Source organism: Pogona vitticeps, chromosome 1, assembly GCF_051106095.1.
Source record: "Pogona vitticeps strain Pit_001003342236 chromosome 1, PviZW2.1, whole genome shotgun sequence".
In the NCBI taxonomy this organism is placed as follows: Eukaryota; Metazoa; Chordata; class Lepidosauria; order Squamata; family Agamidae; genus Pogona; species Pogona vitticeps.
Genome location: NC_135783.1, coordinates 248,050,702 through 248,071,732, shown reverse-complemented (window position 1 = coordinate 248,071,732; position 21,031 = coordinate 248,050,702). Strand labels below are relative to the sequence as shown.

Genomic DNA, 21,031 nt, shown 5'->3' with positions numbered 1-21,031 from the left:
AGGAAGGAAGGAAGGAAGGAAGGAAGGAAGGAAGGAAGGAAGGAACCCTTAAGAAGGATAAATCCAGTATAGGACAGGAATTAACTGGTAATAGTGGCATAGATTGGCTGACAATAAGGTTGTTTAGTGTGTGCCTTGGTAGAGAACTGGGGAGCCATACAAATGAATGGACTAACAGATGGGTAGGTAGGTTACTGAAGGGTGGACAAGATGCCAGGATGTCTGGATTCTCGTTCTATATCAGCCACAAAGGAGCTCCTCTGGGCAAGCCCTTGAACCTCTCATTGCCTCCGTTTACTCACTTGTACAAGAAGATAATGCTGCTTCCCTAGTTCACAGGAGAGATTTGTGAGGTTTTAATAATCCAGGCTTGAATATATTAAATAAAACCTCACTGCCCTCTGAGTCTCTCACACTGGGGCTTAATGGAGCAGCAGATTCACTTGTGCTACCGTATCCCCTGCCTCTAAACTTTGAGTGAAGGTGCTACAAATGGCATGCGGAGTATTATTGCCAGAACTGGCAAACCAACCAGTGTTTCCAACCAGTATATCTAGCCCTCCACTAGCTGCCACTGCCGCCATTTTCCCAAACTGGTATTGATTTATTTCTTTTGTATGATTTAATATCTGAGAGCTGCATGTTCATTTCTAACTCAAGACCTCTTAGATGTACCTTGTTCATGAAACTTCTTCATGTAGTGATAACCATTTGATGTTTAAGTGTAGACATGGTCTAGAGGGGCGGGGTAAAAATCAAATAAATAAATAAATAAATAAATAAATAAATAAATAAATAAATAAATAAATAAATAAATAAATAAATAAATAAATAAATAAATAAATGTATGCAAATAGGGGAAAGGATGGGGGGGTAGCTACACAGTAGCCAACTTCTTTACTAGCAGCAAAAGTGGCCAGATTCCTCTGCCACCATCTTTGTATTGCATTTGGAGATGTTAAAACCCATTGTGCAAGCACATTTTGTAATAAAAACCTGGTAAAGCACACCCAGAGACACACCAAGGATGGGAGAAGTATTGCTACTGATACTGTTACTACTAAACCAGTGTGATTTCATCATCACCAATGCTGTCATAGTAGGAGTATGGTTTTTCTGTTTTTCTGCTTTTGTTTTACAGAATTACTTTTTTTTCTTGATGAACCAGGCCCCTTGTTTTGTAAAAGCATCCTCTCCCCACTCTAAACTAATAAAGAAGAGTAAAACAGTACAAAACTTGGTTTGCAGTTTCTATCACCAAAATCAGAAGGGAAAAGAAGGAACCCTTCTAGCAATTCCTAAAATATTGGGTGACTATGTAAAGACTGTGGTGCTGTATGGGTCAAATGAACCAATGGATAATGGCAATAAGGACTAAAATTCCCCAGTTCGTATAATCATTGTGATCCTCCACTGTACTATTTAAAAATGTATTCTGGGAGTATGCACTATCCTGTTGTACTAGCAATGGAGACAGTCCATTTTAGAGGGCCAAAACATGTGCAGAGACCAGTGTCATAGAGTGTGATTGCCTTCCTGGTGCCTAGCAGGGGTGGGACATATGTGGCCCTCCAGATGCTTATGGACAACAACTCCATGTATTCGCGAAGGCTTTCACAGCCAGGATCTAATGGTTGCTTTGGGTTTTTTGGGCTCTTTGGCCGTGTTCTGAAGGTTGTTCTTCCTAACATTTCGCCAGTCTCTGTGGCTGGCATCTTCAGAGGACAGCACTCTGTGCTCTCAACTCACATCATTCCACTCATTGGCTATGCTGCTAAGGCTGATGGGAGTGACAGACTAACATGCCATCTGAACAGCCATATACAACCCACTCCTGGTGCATACAAAGGGAAGAACTTAGATTCCATCTTATCTGCTTGACCCTTAGCTGTGATGGCCTGAAAGCTAGAGCATTTTGCATTTGACCGGAAGTACACAAAACTTCAGAATAAAGTCTAAAACTCGACAAAGCCTGGCTCCCAGCACAGAAAAATACAGCCTGCAAACAGGTCAATGAAATCTACCCAGCCACAAGGACCGGTGATCACTGCGCACAAAATACTAGCTAATGACACCCATCAATCAAAGTGACAGATCATCTCCCCCTTTATCACAACAATACGTCCATAACAAAAAACACCCTGATCACCATAATCACACAATCTCCTGAAAAGGACAAAAGCTGATCCCACAGCTACGAATACTCAACTATCCCACACACTACACCAGAACACAGAGTTCTACTCCTGTCCTCTGAAGATGCCGGCCACAGAGACTAGTGAAACATTAGGAAGAAAAACCTCCAGAACATGGCCAAACAGCCCGAAAAACCTACAACAACCTTCAGAATAAAGCCTAAGTGTTTTCCTGATCAAGTGAGGACACTTTCACATTCAGGCTCAGCTTCGTAAAATTTGTATGACCTTACAAGGGTCATGGCAGTACTGTTCAACTCTGTGGACTTTGCCACTTCTGTAGAACTGATCTACACTAACAGGTATAACACCAGCCCTACCAATCAGCATAGTAAATCCACCACCTCAGACTACAGATGTGGCTTATCAATAAGGGCAACAACTTCTTATTTACTTTGTTAGGTTGTATTTTTAATGCCAAGAATGTGAAAAGCCAGTTGTAAGATTTTCTACTGTATAGTTGCCAAAATAACCTGACTGACCTAGAGTGCTGTGCACCTTGGGAGAGGCAGAAGCACTATTTGCTGGCCTGTCTCAGATGGCAAAATGTACAGAGTCAGCCATGGGGTGGGAGTTTGTTTCATCTAGCCTATCTATGGCAGAGTTAGGGAACTGGCATTCTGCAAAACATGGAATATTTTGGGTGATGCCTGGATTTCCAGGCATGCCTGGAAACCTACCCCTTCTACATTTAGCCCCTTGGCGAATTGCCTTGGTGGGGGGGAAACGATCTTCTGAGGCTTTTGTTTGGAGTTCCTTCAGATTCTTTGATCTTTGAGCCTGAGGGTGGGTGCATGCATTTTTTCTGGAACCCACACTTTCATGCTGCCACACAAACTAATTTACAGATATTTAGCCCACCTACAGTGTTTGTACTAAAACAAACAAACAAACAAACAGCTTGATTATCAGTCCACTGACAAATGGCGGCCACAATAAATTTCTCCTCAAGCACATAGCTGTCAGAAGAAACATGTTGCCGTGAAAGCATAGGAGCCGTCTTTCAAGACTCAGAAAATTAGAGCTGTAGGAAGGGAAATAGAAAGGCTCTATAATCCAAATTGCCTTGTCTTCCTTTCCTTATTCCCCTGTACCTGTAGCATGTACCAACTCATCACGCACACTCACAGTGTATTAGGAAAGTGAATGTGATCTTTCAAAATTCAGGTCATCATAGCCTTGTCACTGGGCCTTTTCTGATTTAAGGTCTCACTGATGAAGTAGGGAGGAAGTCCTTGTGTTCTGTGACAAGTGAAGCAGATGGAAATGGCAAGTGGCTCCTAGCAGTTATGCCCCTTTATGGTGCCATCAACATCAGACACAACTCGGCATCATGATGTCAAGAACAGCTGATTTCCATAGGAAGTGATGGTGAGTTCGCAATGGGAAACCAGCATTTGCACATTTTGTGAAGCCCAGGTAGAGAGTACAGAACAATATGTTAAGAAGATGGAAACCAGCAAACGTGATGGCAAGATAATGACGGCTTATTATGACATCTGCAAGGCACACACATTAAGCCCAAATTAATCTGCGCTGACAGCTTCTATGAGAACAGGTAAAATATAAAGCGAGGCTTCTGCTGAGCAAAGCACAGGTGAACGAATTCATTCTATCTGCGAAAGAAAGGGAGCAGTCAATGGTGCAGAGCCACAGCTCCTTCTTCAATGGAAATTCCCAAGGATATCCCAAATGCCCAGCAGGGAGAAAATGCTTTCAACTTTTAGAAATGATGACATTATGATAGGGTAGCTTATTAAGTGGCTGGGAGTGGATGATACAGATACATTGCAGGCATTTGTGCATTGGATACTATCACAATTTTTGCCCAGATGTTGCAATGTCCAGAGATAAAGGCAAGGAGACCACAAATAGATTATTACAACATAATATAGGATTGCAAAGATTGATTTGAATATACAGACTTGAGTACGATCTGAATCCAGATCTGATCATTTCCAGTTCAAACATATATAAAAAGTTGTTAATCCTTATGATTTGGATGGGGACTAGAAAAAGTATTGCTTAAAGGCCCAGGACTATATGAAGGACTGGGTTTAGGACTGTACTTTCAACTAACCTTGTGTGTGATTTAACCCAAATTAAAATTTGGATGTAATGATTGCAGAATCTGAGAGTATTTTCCAGCACGTTTCCTGGCTTGTGAAATATGAGATGGCAGACTTTTTATGAAGGCAAAAGAGGGGAGGGGATAGCATTTATATAAAAATGATTAAGCTCCCCCAACAAAGAAATTTATAGTTGGGTGGTTTAAAAGTTTGTCGAGGAGGTACTTAACCATCGTGGCCTCCCAAGAACAGAAACAGCAAACATGTAGAAAAGTTACATTCGTTGTGCACAACCTTGATCCAAGGATGTTCCATTCATAACATTTGTCTTGTTTTGTCTCCTTTTTGCTTCTTGATGATGGAACACCACAGTATTTGTTAGGACTCAAGTCCCATTAGCTGTCCAGCATTAAAAGTCTTCACTGTTTCAGCTCTGGATGTGTACTTGCAAGTATCCATCACACTTGCATTCTTGTTGACTACATATGATATTTCCATTGAAAAATAAAATGATACAAAGTAGAATAGAAGGAAGATCATCTGGATGTTGGGTGTTTCCAGTAAGATCAGTGCACAATCTGGTGGAACAAATGTTGTGTCTGGAAAACCCCCAAGAAAAAATTGGCCAGATTAGTTACTGCATCACGTGAAATAAAGCAGTATTCTGATGGTGACAAATTATGATTTATAAGAACCAATTGTTCACATTCAGTGCAAGTCACTCACATGAGTATGGTTACTGGTTATTTTTAAATGTTAAAGCCCAAAAAGTTGTCAAATTTTTAAAAGGAATCAACACAAATCCAACAAACTTGAAGTTATATTCCAGGTCACAGCTCAGTAGCATTCCTCCATTTTGCAGGCTTAGCACTGGCAAGTCACCATGAGTACAATTTAGTGCTATGGATATAGCATTATCAAGCATTTTGGCATGAATGCATCATGAACACTAGAAAGCAACAGCCAGGAAAGCACGCAGAAGTGAATGTCAACTGTAGTAAACAAGACTGAAAGTCATAAGAGTCGTGAAGCATTAGTAGACAGCAAACAGTTTAGGACATGAGTCCCAATAAATCTTGTGCTCTTCTGTCACCAAGCAACTGAGGATGCAAAACTAGGCAGAAAAAAAAGCTGCATCCAGAAGACTCCTATTTGTGTGACATACTGTACTTCTTCCCTTTCTTGTCTATAAATGCTACAATATCATAAAGCACTCTAAGTGGTAAATACTTGAAATTATAACTCTAAGCTTCCTGTTTGTAGATTTAAGGCTATATAATGATTTCCTCAGACAATTTCCTTAATCTTTATCAGCAGCAAGGTCTAGATTTTCCTGGATAGACGGAAAAGATGTACAGTAGTCCTGGCCCAAGAGAAACACTAGAAGACTGACTTAAATTAATCTTCTTGCTGTCAGAGAATTAAACTGGATAATGGAGAATTTTAATTACACTTTAACAATTGGGTGATTATTTCTCTTGGTTCCAGGACACATAAAGCTATTCATTTGCAATTTTGGTGAGTCTCATCCTCAGATCTGCTTTCCCTCTTTGAGAGAGAGAGAGAGAGAGATAGAATTACTTTTCTCTTGGGAAACCTGATTTTTCATAAATTGAGACCATGTCTGACCAGAAATGGCATGGGCAGCTAAGAGAGAGTAGGAGAGAAACCAAACATGGGAAATGCTCTGTGAAACCAATGTCAGCTGGTATTGCCAATCTTCAATCACCATATGCTGTCCAAAACATAAGACTTACAGACTAACATTTACAATGAATCACCGTGGTAAGCAACATGCTGTAGAACCACCACCCGGTGTCACCAACTGGAACATCTCCAGGTCAGATGAGCAAATCTTCCCTTTGAAACTGAGAAATGCAAGCGGCTTGTGTTCTTTTTGCTGATAGCTGAGTACAGATGGTCTACTGATTTCAACATTGCTCTGCCATCTGAAGAAGTCTCTTGTTTGTATTCTTTAATTGCAAAGAGCTGCCACGGTAATTTCGTGTCAATATATGACATTTAACATAGCCAGGCAGCAGGAGAACCTTGGCCCAACATTTTTCATATTACCCATCCCAATCCACCCTTTCCAGTCCTTACAAAAAAGGGAGACTACATATTTCAAGTTTTTTTAAGAAAAGGGAGATAACAAATTATGCAATACTCTCCCCTCTTTCCATCATCTTGATAGCTTTCTTTTACAGTCCAGAGCCCCTCCATGCTTTTCTTGTGGGGAGATTTCCCTTCTGTTGGGCAGCCTTCAGTATGCATCAGAAAGACCAGATGGAAACAGTGCACTGGTACTTGCACAAGAAATTGAGTGTGTCATTGCTAGTGTTCAAAGGATGCTCCCTTTTCAGTTTCACTTTACAAGAAATTCAGTATTGCGGACAGCTCCTGTTGTTCAGCTACATAACCAGTTTGTTGAAACCTGCAAACTTTGGGACCTTCAGAAGCTATCTATGACCTGTGGGACCTGTATGCCTAACAAATTAGTCTGGAAATAAGTCCTTAAAAAGACAACCTTTTTAAAAAGAGAGAGAGAGAGAGATCAAAGAGATGATATAATCTGCCAAAGCAGGATTGAATGCAATCATCTCTAAAGCCCCTTTTAACATTGTGAAAGAGAATTAATAAACTCAGTCAAGACCAGGTACTCTTGTCTCTTTTCTCATTCATCTCATTATTCACATTGAGCATGGCCAAGGGAGATCGGAGTCCAGAATATCCTCACAGAATCTGGTCTTACTTAGCATGAGCTAAGAGTTGGTATAAACGTGAATTTCCCTGAAAGAGACAGAAAGCAAGGAATACATAGTCACCCAAAACAAACTTTGCTCAGAGAGAGAAAGAAGTTAGCGAGAGAGAAAAAACAGTCACATTTGGAACAAGGAGCTGAGACTGTAACATGGATTCTTACAGGCCTGCTGCATGAGTCACTTGGTCATGTTAGATCTAATGCAATGGATTCAAAACAATTAATGAAAATTAAAGAGGAAACAATTGCAGCTGGTTCCATGTGAAAAGAAGAGAGAAGACCCAAATGAGGGTCTCCAAATAGCCACTTTTCCATGAATGCATGGAAAAACACAACAATTGTGCTGTCATTGTCAACCATTCTTTTGAAAGCATTTGTTTTTTGCTCAAATGCTACCTGAAGCACAGTGTATGTGCGTAGCTTTGAGGAGATGTCGTTGGTCGACAGTAAAAAAAGAAAGCATCTCCCCACCAAAAATAAAAACAAATGGGAAGAAGGGAAGATTAGAATTAGTCTTCTTTTGCAGTTAAGCTGAATGCTCAACATCCAGCAAACATGATTTAATCATTTCCCCACCAATTGAAAAGAAACTAAAATTCATACAGAAAGAGGAGAACTTTGTCTACTCACTCTTGCCTTGTTATTCTTGAATGCTGGGACCAAGCAATGCTAATTAAGAGAATCCAGAGTCCTGTGATGGCTGCATTTCTTAATATTTTCATAGAATTAAAGCAGCCCCCATGATTGGATAACCCGCAACATGCCCCTAAAGATGGGCATGAATTAATTCAGCCCACTCCAACAATATTCATTCTTTCCTCCCCCCCCACCGCTCAGCCAGCTGGCCCACTTACAATCCATCGTGCACCACCCAGGTCCTCCTTCTCCAATGGCTGTCCAGTCTGGGAAGGAGCTCAGCGATCCCCTCCCCACTTCCTCCGGGCAGCTGCCCACTCAATGGCTGCACAGGCAGAATCCCCATCCCACCTCCTTCTCTGAATGGGTGGCTGCTGGAGGAGGCAGGGAAGCCTGAGCTCCTTCCTGGACTGGATATCTGCCAGAGAAGGAGGACTCAGTTAGCACACGATGGATCATAACCGGGTCTGCCAGTTGAGGGGTGGGTGGTGGGAACACACGGCACCTGTGGTGCTGTGCCAACGAATTTCGTTGGAATGGTCCAAATTAACTCATGTCTTTCTCTAGTGGGGACTTGTATGGTCTGCAGGACAGCTTAGGAATGCACTAGGATTTTTAGACACAAAGAAAGTATCTATGTGTGAAAATGAACCCTGAAAAGCAGCTTATAAATGAACCTTACACAAAATGCCTCATCCTACAATCCAAAAAATTGTTATCTTCTTCATCATAGCATACAATTCTTGCAAGTTCATATGGAGGCAGAGAGCTTCTCATGCCAATAAAACATAAGCAACTGTTTTGTTTGTAATCAAAATTATGCTAAATTGCATAATCTACATGACAGGTTTGGAGTTCATTTGTGGAGAATTTGAAATTATGGAAGTAAGAATTCTTCACAGCAGTCTCCTAAGGGAACAATTCCACAGTAATGTAGGAGATTATGAAATTCATTTCAAACACAGTAAAAATAATATATAATTGTTAAAGCACTTTCAAACGTTTAAAGCACGAATACACATTTCTTTAATTTATAGTTTACTGGGTTGTATACAGACTGTGATCTGAACTTAATTCACATTGAAATCTGTGAGCAATCAGTTATGTGAGGACTAAATGGTATCACTGATTTCAAGGGAATTTAAATTCAACTAAATATTGCCTTGATCTAACCAAATGTTTTTATAATGTATGTTAACCGCTTCTTGAATTTTATTAACTAAAATGAAAAGAAACATAGACCAGGACATAAACAAAATATTGGCATAATAACTGTAGTCCTTGCAACAATCCCCCAAGGCAGAAGAATATTATTAGCCTGATGTTATAGTTTGGGAACTAAGGCACCAGATGGCTGAAATCTTGCTATGCAGTTATATACATGGGGTAACCTTTGGATCCAAATTGCTGTTAAGAAATCTTCATCCTACAACTCTGTATGCAACTTATCGTGTCCATGGAGATTTTTGCATTTAAAATTGCAGAGTTTGCTTAACTACACAATCAGATTTCAACCAGGCTTGTCTGTCGTCAAGGGAAATGTGGGACAAGGGAAAAATGTGGAACTATCCAATTCCTAACTTTAGCTCTCTCCATTCATAATGTGACATCTCTTTGGGTGAAAAAACTCTAAAACACCTTACTCTTTAAATTTGATTCACAGATAAACAGCTGCTCTTAAATCTGTTTCAAATTTGAGATCGGTTCAGCACATTGAGTGTTTCTTGGAAGCATGGTGTGTTCTTAAACCAGCAAACGTTAAGAAGCTAGTTGAGGGATGAAAGTAGCTGAAATTAAACACATATGTGATAGAAGTGATGAAGCACAGAACTCTTAGTGATGCAATAGAATTATACCACCTACCACTGACAATGTTTAGGGTGAGGACCCTCTGGACACTCAGTCATAGGATGTTCCTGGATTCATTTCTCCAAGTGAGACACTGAGGTTGGAGGTTTCTAAGAGTTTCTCTATAGCTTCTTTTTTCCCCCACTTTGTTTTGTTTTTGTTTGTTTGTTTGTTTGTTAAGACTCAGATCATAATTTAGGCTTCACAGTTTCCAGACAAGGTTGTCGTTCTGTTCTATGAGGGTCAGCACTGACAGCAAGACGGAAACACGAGAGATTATATCTCACTGACCCACCCTTTGAAGGATGACAGTCAACAAAAGAACACAACAATCCAGCATCTGCACTGAATCCACATTTCTTTACAGACCATATAGATTTAGTCTGCCATTTTCTCCATACTTTTGTGGAAGGCTGTCCCACTGAACTCAGTGGAGCTTACTTTGAAGTACACATGTATACCATTGCACTGTCAATGCAACTTACAAAGCCCTAAACTGAGTGTGGCCCACATAGCTAACACACAGTCCACACTCCTCTGCTTTATCGCACCTTCCAGAAGCACCCTCTTATGCTTACCATCTGAGGCTAAAACTGGAATGCGTGCACAAAGAGGTGTTCTTAGTAAATGCACCTTGGCTGAGTAACATCATTGCCTTCAAGAATTATCAGATTCTTTGTTAGAATTTTCTTAAAGCAGTCAAAAGCATTTCTGTCTCACTTGGTTTTGGTTGGCCAAGAATAATACAGGGTGAGACTGGTTTAAAAATCTATAATGTGTTTAACAGTTTTACTATTCCATGCTAGAAGAGCAGCTACAGTCACTTCCACACTTTGTCTGAAATAGCCATCTTTCACTTTTCAAAAAATCCTTATGACACTGTCAGTCACCTCAATTCCAGTAATCTTTGTAATGTCTTCCTATTTGTTTACAGATATGAGTTTTGAAAATTTTCTTCAATAAGTAAAAGGTGGTAAAACAGAACACACAATTGGTTCCCTCTTTGGGTGAGACTACATACTATACTGTTAAAGAACAGCCGGGCTAACATGGGTTGATTAGAGGTTTTTTTCTTGTGGCTTGTGCCTCAGTGTGCTCAAACAATTACTTATGAACTGAACAGTCTACTTCTCTACTTATAACATTTCCCCTTTTTAAAAAATTGAAAAGTACTACTATTCTTCAATATTTAAGATAATTAATGAGAGGAAACAAGCCATTAAGGCAGCCACCAGATATCAGTGAAGAAAAGGGAGGACTAATTAAGGGACAAATAATCAATAATGCCTGGGTCATGATAAACAGAAAGTAAACAGAGGCTGAAACCTAAGGAAGAAGTCTTCTAGTCAAAAGGTACAGAACAGAAAATTCCTGCCCCAACATAACAAAATTCTCACACCATAGGGGTTATTGCTGAATAATACAATACTGTTTTAAATGCCATAAAGAACTACTGTTTAATGTTGCTTCACTGGAGAAAATCCGTGCCTCAGTACTGTTACAGGGCCCTGATATGGAAGCAATATATAACTCAGACAAATATAGAAACACTAAAAGCTAAGCTGAAGAATAGTAAAACAAACAAACAAACAAACTTGTGCTGATTTCAAAGATGTTGTCTGGACTTCACCCATCTCTTTCAGCTGTATTTTACCATCAATGCACACAATTGTCCTCCATTGTAATAGCCAGGCTAAAATAATGTCTACTTTTTAAAGCTGTTGCACCTTTTTCACTTGCATTTTCCAGTGTATACCTTTTCAGTGTTTCAAACGCAAGGGAAACATTATCAAAGATGGGCTGTCTTCAACATCAAGGGATATATATGAGGTAGACCGACATTATTCAGCTTGTGTGTGTTCTAAGTCCTCTAAAATACTGCATATCATAAAAATAAACGTACTAAAAAGAGAATAAAAATAAAGGTAGTAACAGAGCTTTTCATTCACATATGAGACCTATCTCCTAAATACTGAAGGAGAACCTAGTGTTGTGGGATACTTGGACAGGATTCCAACTGTTGTGATGGGTTCAATGTAGCACTGCAAGGCTGATGGCTATAACAGGGGTTCATTTCCAAGTCAAATATTGGAACCCAAAGGTGGGTAATCAATAAAAATAGCATTCAACTGCTGCACTGATTAATGAGAAAACACAAAGTCTGAGAAACACTGACCTAGTTGGGATGGAGTAACATCAACCTGGCTCTTGCCAAGTTGGCAATCAGCTACAACAAAATGAGATTTGAGAGTTCAAACAGAAGCTTTTCACACTATTGGCATCAGTGACTGCAGTAAATTCTGTGAAGCTAAAAATGGATGTAGCTTCTAACAATCTATTGCTGCTAATTCAATTATGAACAGCACCCTGTAGCTGCCAAGTAGTATCTGCACATTAAGTACCTAGGTATGTACCACATATTTACAGAAAGGGACTTTGGAAAAAAAATAAAACATGGTGATCGTGTAGCTGGATGATAAGAGCATTAAATTGTACTGGCTCAATCAGCTGTCTGTAAGCAATCCATAAAGGAAGCTTCAGTCTGATGCTCTGCAGTAATATCTTTGCATACCAGTCAAAAGCCAGTGTGTTGCTGTAGTCAGAATCTCCAACTGAGTCCAGGTTCTAGACCCTGCTTAGCCATGAAACTCACTGGGTGGCCTTAGGCCAGACAGTCTCTCTCAATCTGACCTACCTCCCAGGTTTGTTCTAAGAATAAATTGGGAAGGAGAAGAGTCCGGTATCCCACTGAGAGCTGATTAAAGAAAGGCAGGGTGTAACTGTAACTAATACTGTAAATAAGTACAATGAGAGAAATTCTTCCCCGCCCTATTAGCAGCAGCACAACTGATCACAGAGAGTGAGGGAAGAATGGATATTAAGAAAGAAAATAAGGAACGAATGTAATATATCATGTCACAATGAGTTAACAAATCAGAAATAAACTGTAATAACACAAGAAGACATATATTAAATGCTCATTATTTCTCAGACATTCATCAAGACCAAGATGTTAACTCTGGCAGTGTTTGAATAGATACTGGAAGTGAGCACAGTGGAATCAGTCCCAAGGGAGAACAAACACAGATGATGAAGAGGTGTGGAAAGAGGAAGAGAAGCAGAGGTTTACGAAGTAGGAGAGGAGAACAAAAGGGGAGAGGAAAAAAGATTTCAGAAACAAGAAAGCAGGAAGAGAGAGAGAAGCAAAAAGGGAATGGAGTTTGGGTCAGAAACAGAGGGGGGAAAGACCATTTTTATAAATAACATAGAAAACGCATGTTATTTATAACTTACATTTTTTATAAATAACAAAAATAACTTACAATTTCATTTACAACAATCTTTAAAAATAGCCCCAGCCTGCCAAACAGCTTTGGTCTCCTGCTTTTAGAGCAATCTCCCTGAGAATAAGTGTACCCTCCTCCCCAACTCCCAGTCTGTCTCTTTCAAGCTTCTTTTGACATGCTTTTATTGCTGAGATTTAATACAAATCTAGCCTGAGAGCCCCGCTTCATCAGAATGAACCCGCTACCCTCCAATACAGATGGAACTTCTGAGTCTGCCACTCTTCCTTCTGAGATCTATGCAAGTCTGCAATGGCCCTGGTCATATCGGTTTTGTTTCTGTGCCCTTTTAAGGGAATAGAAAGTCCTGCAAAGCAGCTGGGCAATGCACAACACTCCTTTCCCACCATACAAAGAGCGGAGGCAAGTCTCTTTCCAGGACGGATAGCTCTGTGTTCAAACAAGGGTTGCCCATGAGCTTCTTCTCAATACTGACAGCTGGAAGAATAGAGGGGGTGAAGGTGGGAGAGAGATTAATTCCAAGTCTAATTCCAGTAACAGGATAAAAATTCTGGCATGAAGGAAAATCTTACATTCATATTTATGACTCTGCAGCACCCCCAGGACTCAAGGTGAGCAAAATAAATAAACAAGATGGCTTTATCCTGTCTTCAAGTTGAGGCTCTTTGTAGCATGCCTGGCAAACTGAGTAGGCAACACTCATGGACACCAGTTTGTCATGGCATTAATGCCATTTTTATACTCAGCTGCACCATGAAGTGATCTTTATCCATGCCTTGAGTCAGGGACAATTTCAAAGGTTTGGTGCAAGGGAATTATCCACTCAGCTAAGAATTTGCCTTTGCCTCCAATCTTCTCCTTGCACCCAGGGATAAGGAAGGGGATTTACAAGGTATAAAGTTACTCATAATTCAGTATGAATATGTGAGTTAGGATGGTTCAGAGTTCATTGAGGGAGGGAGGGGCAAAGGTTATCTGAACAGCAGCTGTCCTTTACAAGGAATTAGCAACTACTGTACCATAGTTAACAGTTGCCCAAGATTCCCAGGACAATGATAGAGATGGCCAGCTCCTCATCCCCTGTACAGCAGATGCACATTCAAAAGCCTGTCACTATCCATCAGATGTTTATGAGCAGCCACTTTCTGGTGGTTGTTTCTATTTCATGTTTCCTCTGGAGTGCATTCTAGGGCAGAAAAGCTGCCCTCTCCATCATCCAACATGGAGGAGTCATTTTTCGTATTAGCCTGCACAACTTCAGATTCGTTCTCTTCCTGCTCTTCCTCTTCCTGCTCCCGAAGGGCCTGGAGACGTTCTCCCCTGGCCTCCATGAACTCCTGAGCTCCCTCACCCACCACAGTGACAGTATCAGCCACATTTGGAGGGCCTTGCACAGGATTGTGGTCATAGGAGAAGAGTCGAAGCCTCCGCAGGTGACTCAAGTCAGGAAATTCTGTCAGCTTGTTGCGATCAAGGTCAAGGATGTGAAGCTGGGTCATATGAAGCAAAGATTTTGGAAACTCCTCAAAGCGGTTCCCATAAAGCCACAATCCGCGGAGGCCCCTCATACGGGGCAGACCATTAGGCAAGGTTTTGAGACGGTTGTCCCCCATCTGTAGGGACTGCAGTCCAGGCATCTGAAGCAGCGCCTGGGGAAAGTGGTACAAGTAGTTACTCTCTATCCACAAGCAACGAAGAGTCTTGAGTTGGCAGAATTCTGCAGGAAGCCCAAAGAGGCGGTTGCTGCCCAGATACAGGCGGGTTAGGTGAGGTAAACGACACAAGGCCTCAGGGACCTCCTCCAGTTTATTAAAGTCCAGTGCCAATATACGCAGCTCCTGCAGCCCTTCTATCTCCTCGGGCAGTTCCGTTATCCCTGTGCCACTGATGTAAAGCTTCTGCAGGGTGCTCAGGGCACATACTGGGATTGGCAGTTTCTTTAAGTAGCATCCAGAAAGCTCCAGCATCTGATCCCCACCACTTAGCTGCTCTTCGGCAGCTGATGACAGCCGATCTTCCCGGCCTGAGGATCCACCACTGCCCATCCTCATAGCCAAGGGGGGCTGTTGGCAGGAGGAAGACCACCACCTCCACTTGGTGGGCTCCAAAGAGACATGGCACCCCTTCAAGCCCCTGCCCACAGGGCTTACAGGATTGGGACCAGGGCTTTCAAGATGATGGTCCTCTCAGCCAGGGCTGGAACTCTCCTCATCCTCTCCCGAAAAGCTTCCCTGAATTAGGAGACTGTTCGGGTCTTCAGGTGTCCTCAGGTCAGCCCTGACCCAAAGCGCCAGCTGGAGGCCTTGAAGGGGCCACCTCCTCCTCCCTGGGGATTTCGAGGGCCGGGCAGGGGCTTCTTCGCGTGCTCTCAATTCAAAGCGCCAGAATTGCAGCCCGGCCAGCCCTCATCAAGTGCCCGCCAGCCTCCCGTCACCCTCAAGGGCGAAGACCTGCGAGTTGCTCCTGGTGGTCCACAGCCGTGGCCCGCTCGACTGGGCCACCGACGCCTGCCTCCTTTAAGGTCTTCCGCGAGTCGATCGAGGCGGGCGCTGGCTGCCCTCGCCCACCCGGCTTCTCGCTCAGGGGCTCCCTGCTAGGTCTGAGCTCGGCTCCCACACACGAGCCGGGCGCCTAGCGACTCGTCGTCATGGAAACCTCCACGCGGCACCGTTCCCCCAATGGCAGAGTCGAGCGGATCGGACGGGGCGGGTTTAGGTGTGCGTCCGGCTTCCCCCCCCTCCACAGCCGCGCGCGTGCCGTACCCTCGCGTCGCTCTCCGCCCGATCCCCCACCCCTACCTTCGCCCCTCGCTCCTCCGACACGCCCCCTTCGGAGAGTGGACGAATTTTAAACCCGGCCGATGGCCCCGCCCCGTCCCGCCCCGCCCTTCCGCCCCTGTTGGAGAGTCTGAGGGGAGGGCGGGGCGGAGGACCCCCGCAGTTTCAGGGGCAGGAGTCCGGTCGCTTGTTCGTCCCCAAGCTGCGCGCTAACTCCGATTCCCGCCCTGGCACCCGCTGCCCGTTCACAGCCGTTTCTGCCCCCACTTTCGGGGCTTCTTCCACACGAGGGGAGGCAGAAGTCCCTCCGAGTCCCACGAGCGGTTCCTGCCCGAGTGGGAAACACTTCGTTAATGGGCAACGCTGTTTTCAACAGATGCAGGACTTGGCTTTTTTTGCTTTGCCTAGTGTGGCTTTACTATTATTATTATTTTAAAATTACAGTTAGATCCCAATAAACCTGAGGCAGTACCATGTTTCTGCTCTTTATTGTTTCACAACGTGGGGAGGTCGGTTTTTCGGCTTCCTTAGTGACCTGAATCTAGATTTTAGGAGTCCAGGTGCAACACTAACTGCTACACCACATACGGTAATGGCGAAAAGAGTGTGTTTAATAATGCTTAGGTGCCAGTCCAGTGTTAAAAGTACTATAGTTTGGGAGGGGATCAGCAGTGAGGGATACATGGGAGGAGCAGTAAAACCAAAGCTGAATGCTGCACCACCCTGCAGACTATATTATATTGTAAAGCCGAATGCCTTCATTTACTGCCATGCCTACATGTTATGTGCCATCAACTCAGAACTGACTTATGACTTTTAAGTGAGATATTCAGGTGTGGATTTACCAGTTCCACTCCCCCAGTGAGTTTCCATGGCCAAGTGGACATTCAAATCTTGTTCTCCAGAGTCCTAGTCCATCTCTCTAGCCACCCTCCTCCAACTGCTAGAGGATTTTAAAGTCCCATCAGCTTCAACCATTAAGGGGGGAGGGTCAAGATGTATTCAACATTTGGAGGGTCGCCAGTTTGCCACTTGTCTATATTGCCTGGAAAAGGAGTATGTCAGCAGAAAATGCATAGGAGGTCCTATCTGCAAATAGCATAGGCATCCTTCAGTCTCGAGAGACTATGGTAACATGCTCTGAATCGAGGAGTGTCCTCTCCAGAGCATGAAGCCCAGGTAAGTTAATATGGAGGATAGGCTGTTACCCAAGCAGCAGATCCCCCCTCTCCACATTGCTGAAATGGTCCAATGGAAAGGCAAGAGCCAATACAACTGGTTCCAGCAATGTCGTAGGAGTTGGCAGAACGACACATGCTGCCTTCGGGACTCCAGCTTCGGATTTTGCCTCGAGGTTAACTCCTGAAGCCTTTTCCATGAGTGGATATAGCCACAAGGCAGTGGAGGTTTGAAATCAGAGTTTTCCTTCTCCTATATGGGCTGCCTTTCATGGCTGACAAGCCCCACCTACCCGGCCTGCTCTTTAATAGTGCGAAAATATGATCTGACAGTTAAAATTTTCCTGCCTCCCAGGCTTATGCAAATCTAATTGGCTTTCCTATTTACCATATTAAGGCCAGAGATAGAATTTGAGAATTTCACACGCCATTAGGCGCACGGTCCTGGGACACGGTCTTTTAAAGCAGAAAGTCCCACCCCTAGGCCCCACCCCCAGGCCATGTGGTGAGGAGACAAAAAGAAAGCCCAGGAAAAAAAACTCAGCAAGGCAACCATGCAAACATACCTGGCCTTCGCCCTGAGCCCAGCTTCCTAGGGAAAAGGGTCCTGGGTCCTGGGACATGCTCTTTTAAAGTGGAAAGTCCCACCCCTAGGCCCCACCCCCAGGCCATGTGGTGAGGAGACAAAAAGAAAGCCCAGGAAAAAAAAACTCAGCAAGGCATCCATGCAAACATACCTGGCCTTCACCCTCAGCCCAGTTTCCTAGGGAAAAGGCATCTGCAAATAATTGTGTCAAGAAATGTATGTTGTTGGCCTCTGGTTGCAGAAAATTAACTTAAACAACATTTTCAATGGCAATGTATCCCCAACATTGTAATTATTAGAAAACATAAGTTTACTCACAGAAGTGGATGTTAAAGCACAAAATACAGTAAAGCTAATTCCTCAACCATTACAATGTTCTGCAAAAGCTCTGCTGTGCTAATACTGTACAAAGGTATGGGACTACTATAATGCAATACATCCAGGAAGAAACAGTCCAAAATCATCATTTTCTTTCAGTCTGTGTCTGTGAATAGCAAATCAGCAGTCAATGTACTATAGAAGTTCCTGGCCAGAGACGTCTGTGAAAATGAAAAGTAATCTTTCATCCATAAACAAATAGGTAACAATTATGGAACATGCACACCCAGTAGAGACAAACAATGCTCTTTCATCATCCTGGTCCATCTCCCACAGAAATGAGCAATTGTTTGTCATTGACATGACTGGCAGGAAGAGCAGGCTTTTAGAATCTTTGCATGCAGAGAGAAATTACTTAGCACAGTCATGTCATGACTACCCTGATCCTAGAAGCAGTCACAATATACCCCCAATGGTGTGAGTTATTTTGGCACCAGCTCCCCCTTGGTCTTATATATATCCATGGTCAAAAGTGACACTCAGAATTAGTTTCACTCCAGATGGTGGTAAAGATGATGGGGATCCTTTTTTCCAGACCTATATGCAGGTTTCTTTGTCATCTGTAATGTCAGTTATCAGCTGGTGATGCAGACTGATCTATGCCCATATATACCATTTAAGTTCTCGCATTGCCGCTAGTAAGAACAACCACGAAACAGTGGCCTTATTTTCGGGTAACCACCAGGTTCATTACATAAAGGCAGCCTTGAACAAACATGAAAGACACACCTCCATATCTAGCTACAAGCATGTGAAACAAAAACACAGCATGGAACAAGAACCCCCACTCACTCAATAACATCACGGATTGCTTATCTTCAAAAAAATGCAATGAGTCCATCTGGGGAAGTACAAACACAGATATTTAGTGGGAGGGAGAAAGAAAAAGAGGCTCAAACAGTATATTAGATATGTAAAAGAACAGCACGGCAGTGTGTGCAATTCTGCAGGAAATGCTGAAGGAAATGCCAGGATTTGGAGAATGGAAGAAATGGTACTTGTTTACATGGCTCTGCTAAGAATGAAACAGTCGTCATGTACAAGCTGACAATCAGAATGGAGAGAGCGCCCCTTTTCTCACACCAATAATCAGAAAGAAAGACATGAATGGATCATTAAGTAGTTGGCCAGTCATAATTTCTTTACAAAAGAAAAAAGGTGGTGTCAGATAATAACAATCTAGATACGGTACTTAAAAAAATTCTGAAGACAGATGAGAGAAGGAATCTGAATAAATAAAACATAATAAACAGCTTTTAAAATGGTAGCCCAGACTATCAAAATAAGGGAAATATTTGGTAGCAATATTAAAATTACACTGTGAATTTGCTATGACAGCCAGGTATTAGTCTTGATGAAAAAAGGATCATTTAAAAATTGAAGTGTTTTCTTACAGCTTTCTTTTTCTCTCTGAAAACTATACCTAAGTGAGCTGTTTAATTATATACAGATGCAAAATACAGTGCTGGCTTTGCACCATTCCTGAAGTATCACAGAATCATAGATTAATTGAGTTGGAAGGGGTCTATAAGGCCATTGAGTCCAAGCCAACCCTCCCCCCCACCGGCTCAGTGCAGTAATCCAAGTCAAAGCAGATCTGACAGATCTCTTTTGGTAACTAAACAACAAATGTCTTCTATGCAATAGCTAACTTAAGAGAAGTTCTTTATTTGTTGAATAAAATGCTAGAACTTTTCAGTTTGAATACATCAGGTATATTATCATGTTCCATGGCACAGTGGAAAATGGATCAGTTGCCAGATAACATTATACTGAACAAGAATTTGCTGTGTGTGGTACTGAGAATTCTTTTCTCCATGTCAGAGGAGCCTGTGCAACCAGCTCATGAAACATTAACTAGGAATGAAAACTCATCCACAGAGAGAAATGTGAGAAATGGAAAAAAAGAAGAGAGTGCACAGCAACACCTATTATTACTGGACAGAAACTGAGAAGAGACAAAATGGTATGCATTGCAAATGAATGAGAAGAGACACCAAGGTGTCTATTTCCAACCGAAAAGGGGAAGGGAGTCTGAGTTCTTGTACCCATACATTTCATTGTGGGGTTAAGGTATGTATGTGTGAATGGTCTGTACTGTTGAGGGTCAAAGCAATTAGATGCTTTTCATATGGGCCATGTAATGAAAAGATATAGGGAATTCCAGCACTGCAAGCACCTACTACCCTGCTTCCCCAAAAATAAGACCTAACCTGAAAATAAGCCCTAGTATGACTTTTCAGGATGCTTGTAATGTAAGCCCTAGCCCAGAAATAAGCCCTAGTTAAGTGAAAGCCCACCTTCCACCATTGTGCAGCAACCAGAAAAAGATGACATGACTGTATCTGAATAAATGTAAAATGTTGTACATGAAAAAAATAAAACATCCCCTGAAAATAAGCCCTAATGCATTTTTGGAGTAAAACTTATTATAAGACCCTGTCTTATTTTGGGGGAAACACGGTACTACTTCATATACCACACTGCTCATCCAACTCTCTGAGTGTTTATTGCACAATTCATGAAAGCATAAATACTTGAACAGCCATGTGGATTTTTGAACCTATGTGTTACAGCCAAAGACACATACAGGAGCTTTACTACATTAAGTTCTATCACATCCTGCTAGGGATTGTACTATCATTATGGCATCCGTCTGATTCTGAATTAAAAGCTTCCCCAGATACAATGTGAAAATAATATCTACCCTTACTTCCCAAAACCTTTATACCTCCATTTCAACTCTGTACATATGTCTTGGGATATATTAGCAAGGTACACTTTAATTTCTTCAGAACAGTACAGTCTTTGACATAAAATACAGTTGATGTGACATGGAACATTATCACTGGTGCACCTTACTTAGCATATAGGACACTGACTGAAGACAGTGCTCTCCATTTCAGAAGTGAAGCTGCAAAGAGGCAAAGAAACAAGATTAAATCAGCAACCAACGTTAGGAAGAAGGTAAATGCTGAAAAAGCAAAGAGGGTGAAATGCACATGAAGGCTCTACTCATTTCTCTCTCTGACCTATCTGTAATTTCTCAGGACAGCTAACCTATGACAAGGCCACTTCCTGGGTTGTAAAAGAAATATTCCTGGCTGGTTTCGAGTCTTTGGTACCAAGGCCCCAGTACAAGTCCCTATTAAAAACAAGCTTTTTTTCCCCCAGAAAGAAGAGAGGATCCCAAGTTGAGAGTTGAGTCCGACTCATTTAAAAAATAATTTTTAAAATTCATCAATTCTGAGTCAAGTGACCGGTACGACTTAAGTCTGACTTGACAGCAAATCCCACA

General features: G+C 42.3%; 2 protein-coding genes and 1 long non-coding RNA gene across 5 annotated transcripts in view; all 3 read right to left on the bottom strand.

Moving 5' to 3' along the window:
- The window catches only part of LOC140703068 (uncharacterized), a 31,081-nt gene extending 13,719 nt beyond the window's left edge, over nucleotides 1-17,362 (bottom strand). The window contains exon 1 of the long non-coding RNA XR_013540710.1: nucleotides 17,336-17,362. This is a non-coding gene — a long non-coding RNA (uncharacterized LOC140703068). The remainder of the gene's footprint in view (nucleotides 1-17,335) is intronic.
- LRRC10B (leucine rich repeat containing 10B) lies at nucleotides 10,557-15,706 on the bottom strand. Its single transcript, XM_078383579.1, has 2 exons — nucleotides 13,387-15,706; nucleotides 10,557-13,291 (listed from the first exon to the last, which is right to left on the bottom strand). Exon 1 carries the CDS (start codon nucleotides 14,863-14,865, stop codon nucleotides 13,978-13,980), a length of 888 nt encoding a protein of 295 aa, XP_078239705.1. The 5' UTR covers nucleotides 14,866-15,706; the 3' UTR covers nucleotides 10,557-13,291; nucleotides 13,387-13,977.
- A 285-nt stretch (nucleotides 17,363-17,647) lies between the features above and the next one.
- The window catches only part of SAXO4 (stabilizer of axonemal microtubules 4), a 30,638-nt gene continuing 27,254 nt past the window's right edge, over nucleotides 17,648-21,031 (bottom strand). For 2 of the 3 annotated variants that reach the window (XM_020792443.3, XM_020792442.3), the window contains one exon: nucleotides 20,100-20,647. The gene's annotated coding sequence lies outside the window, so the exon portion shown is untranslated. Of the gene's footprint in view, nucleotides 17,895-18,525; nucleotides 18,575-20,099; nucleotides 20,648-21,031 lie in introns of those variants that run through there. The other variant, XR_012082370.2, reaches the window with a different exon arrangement.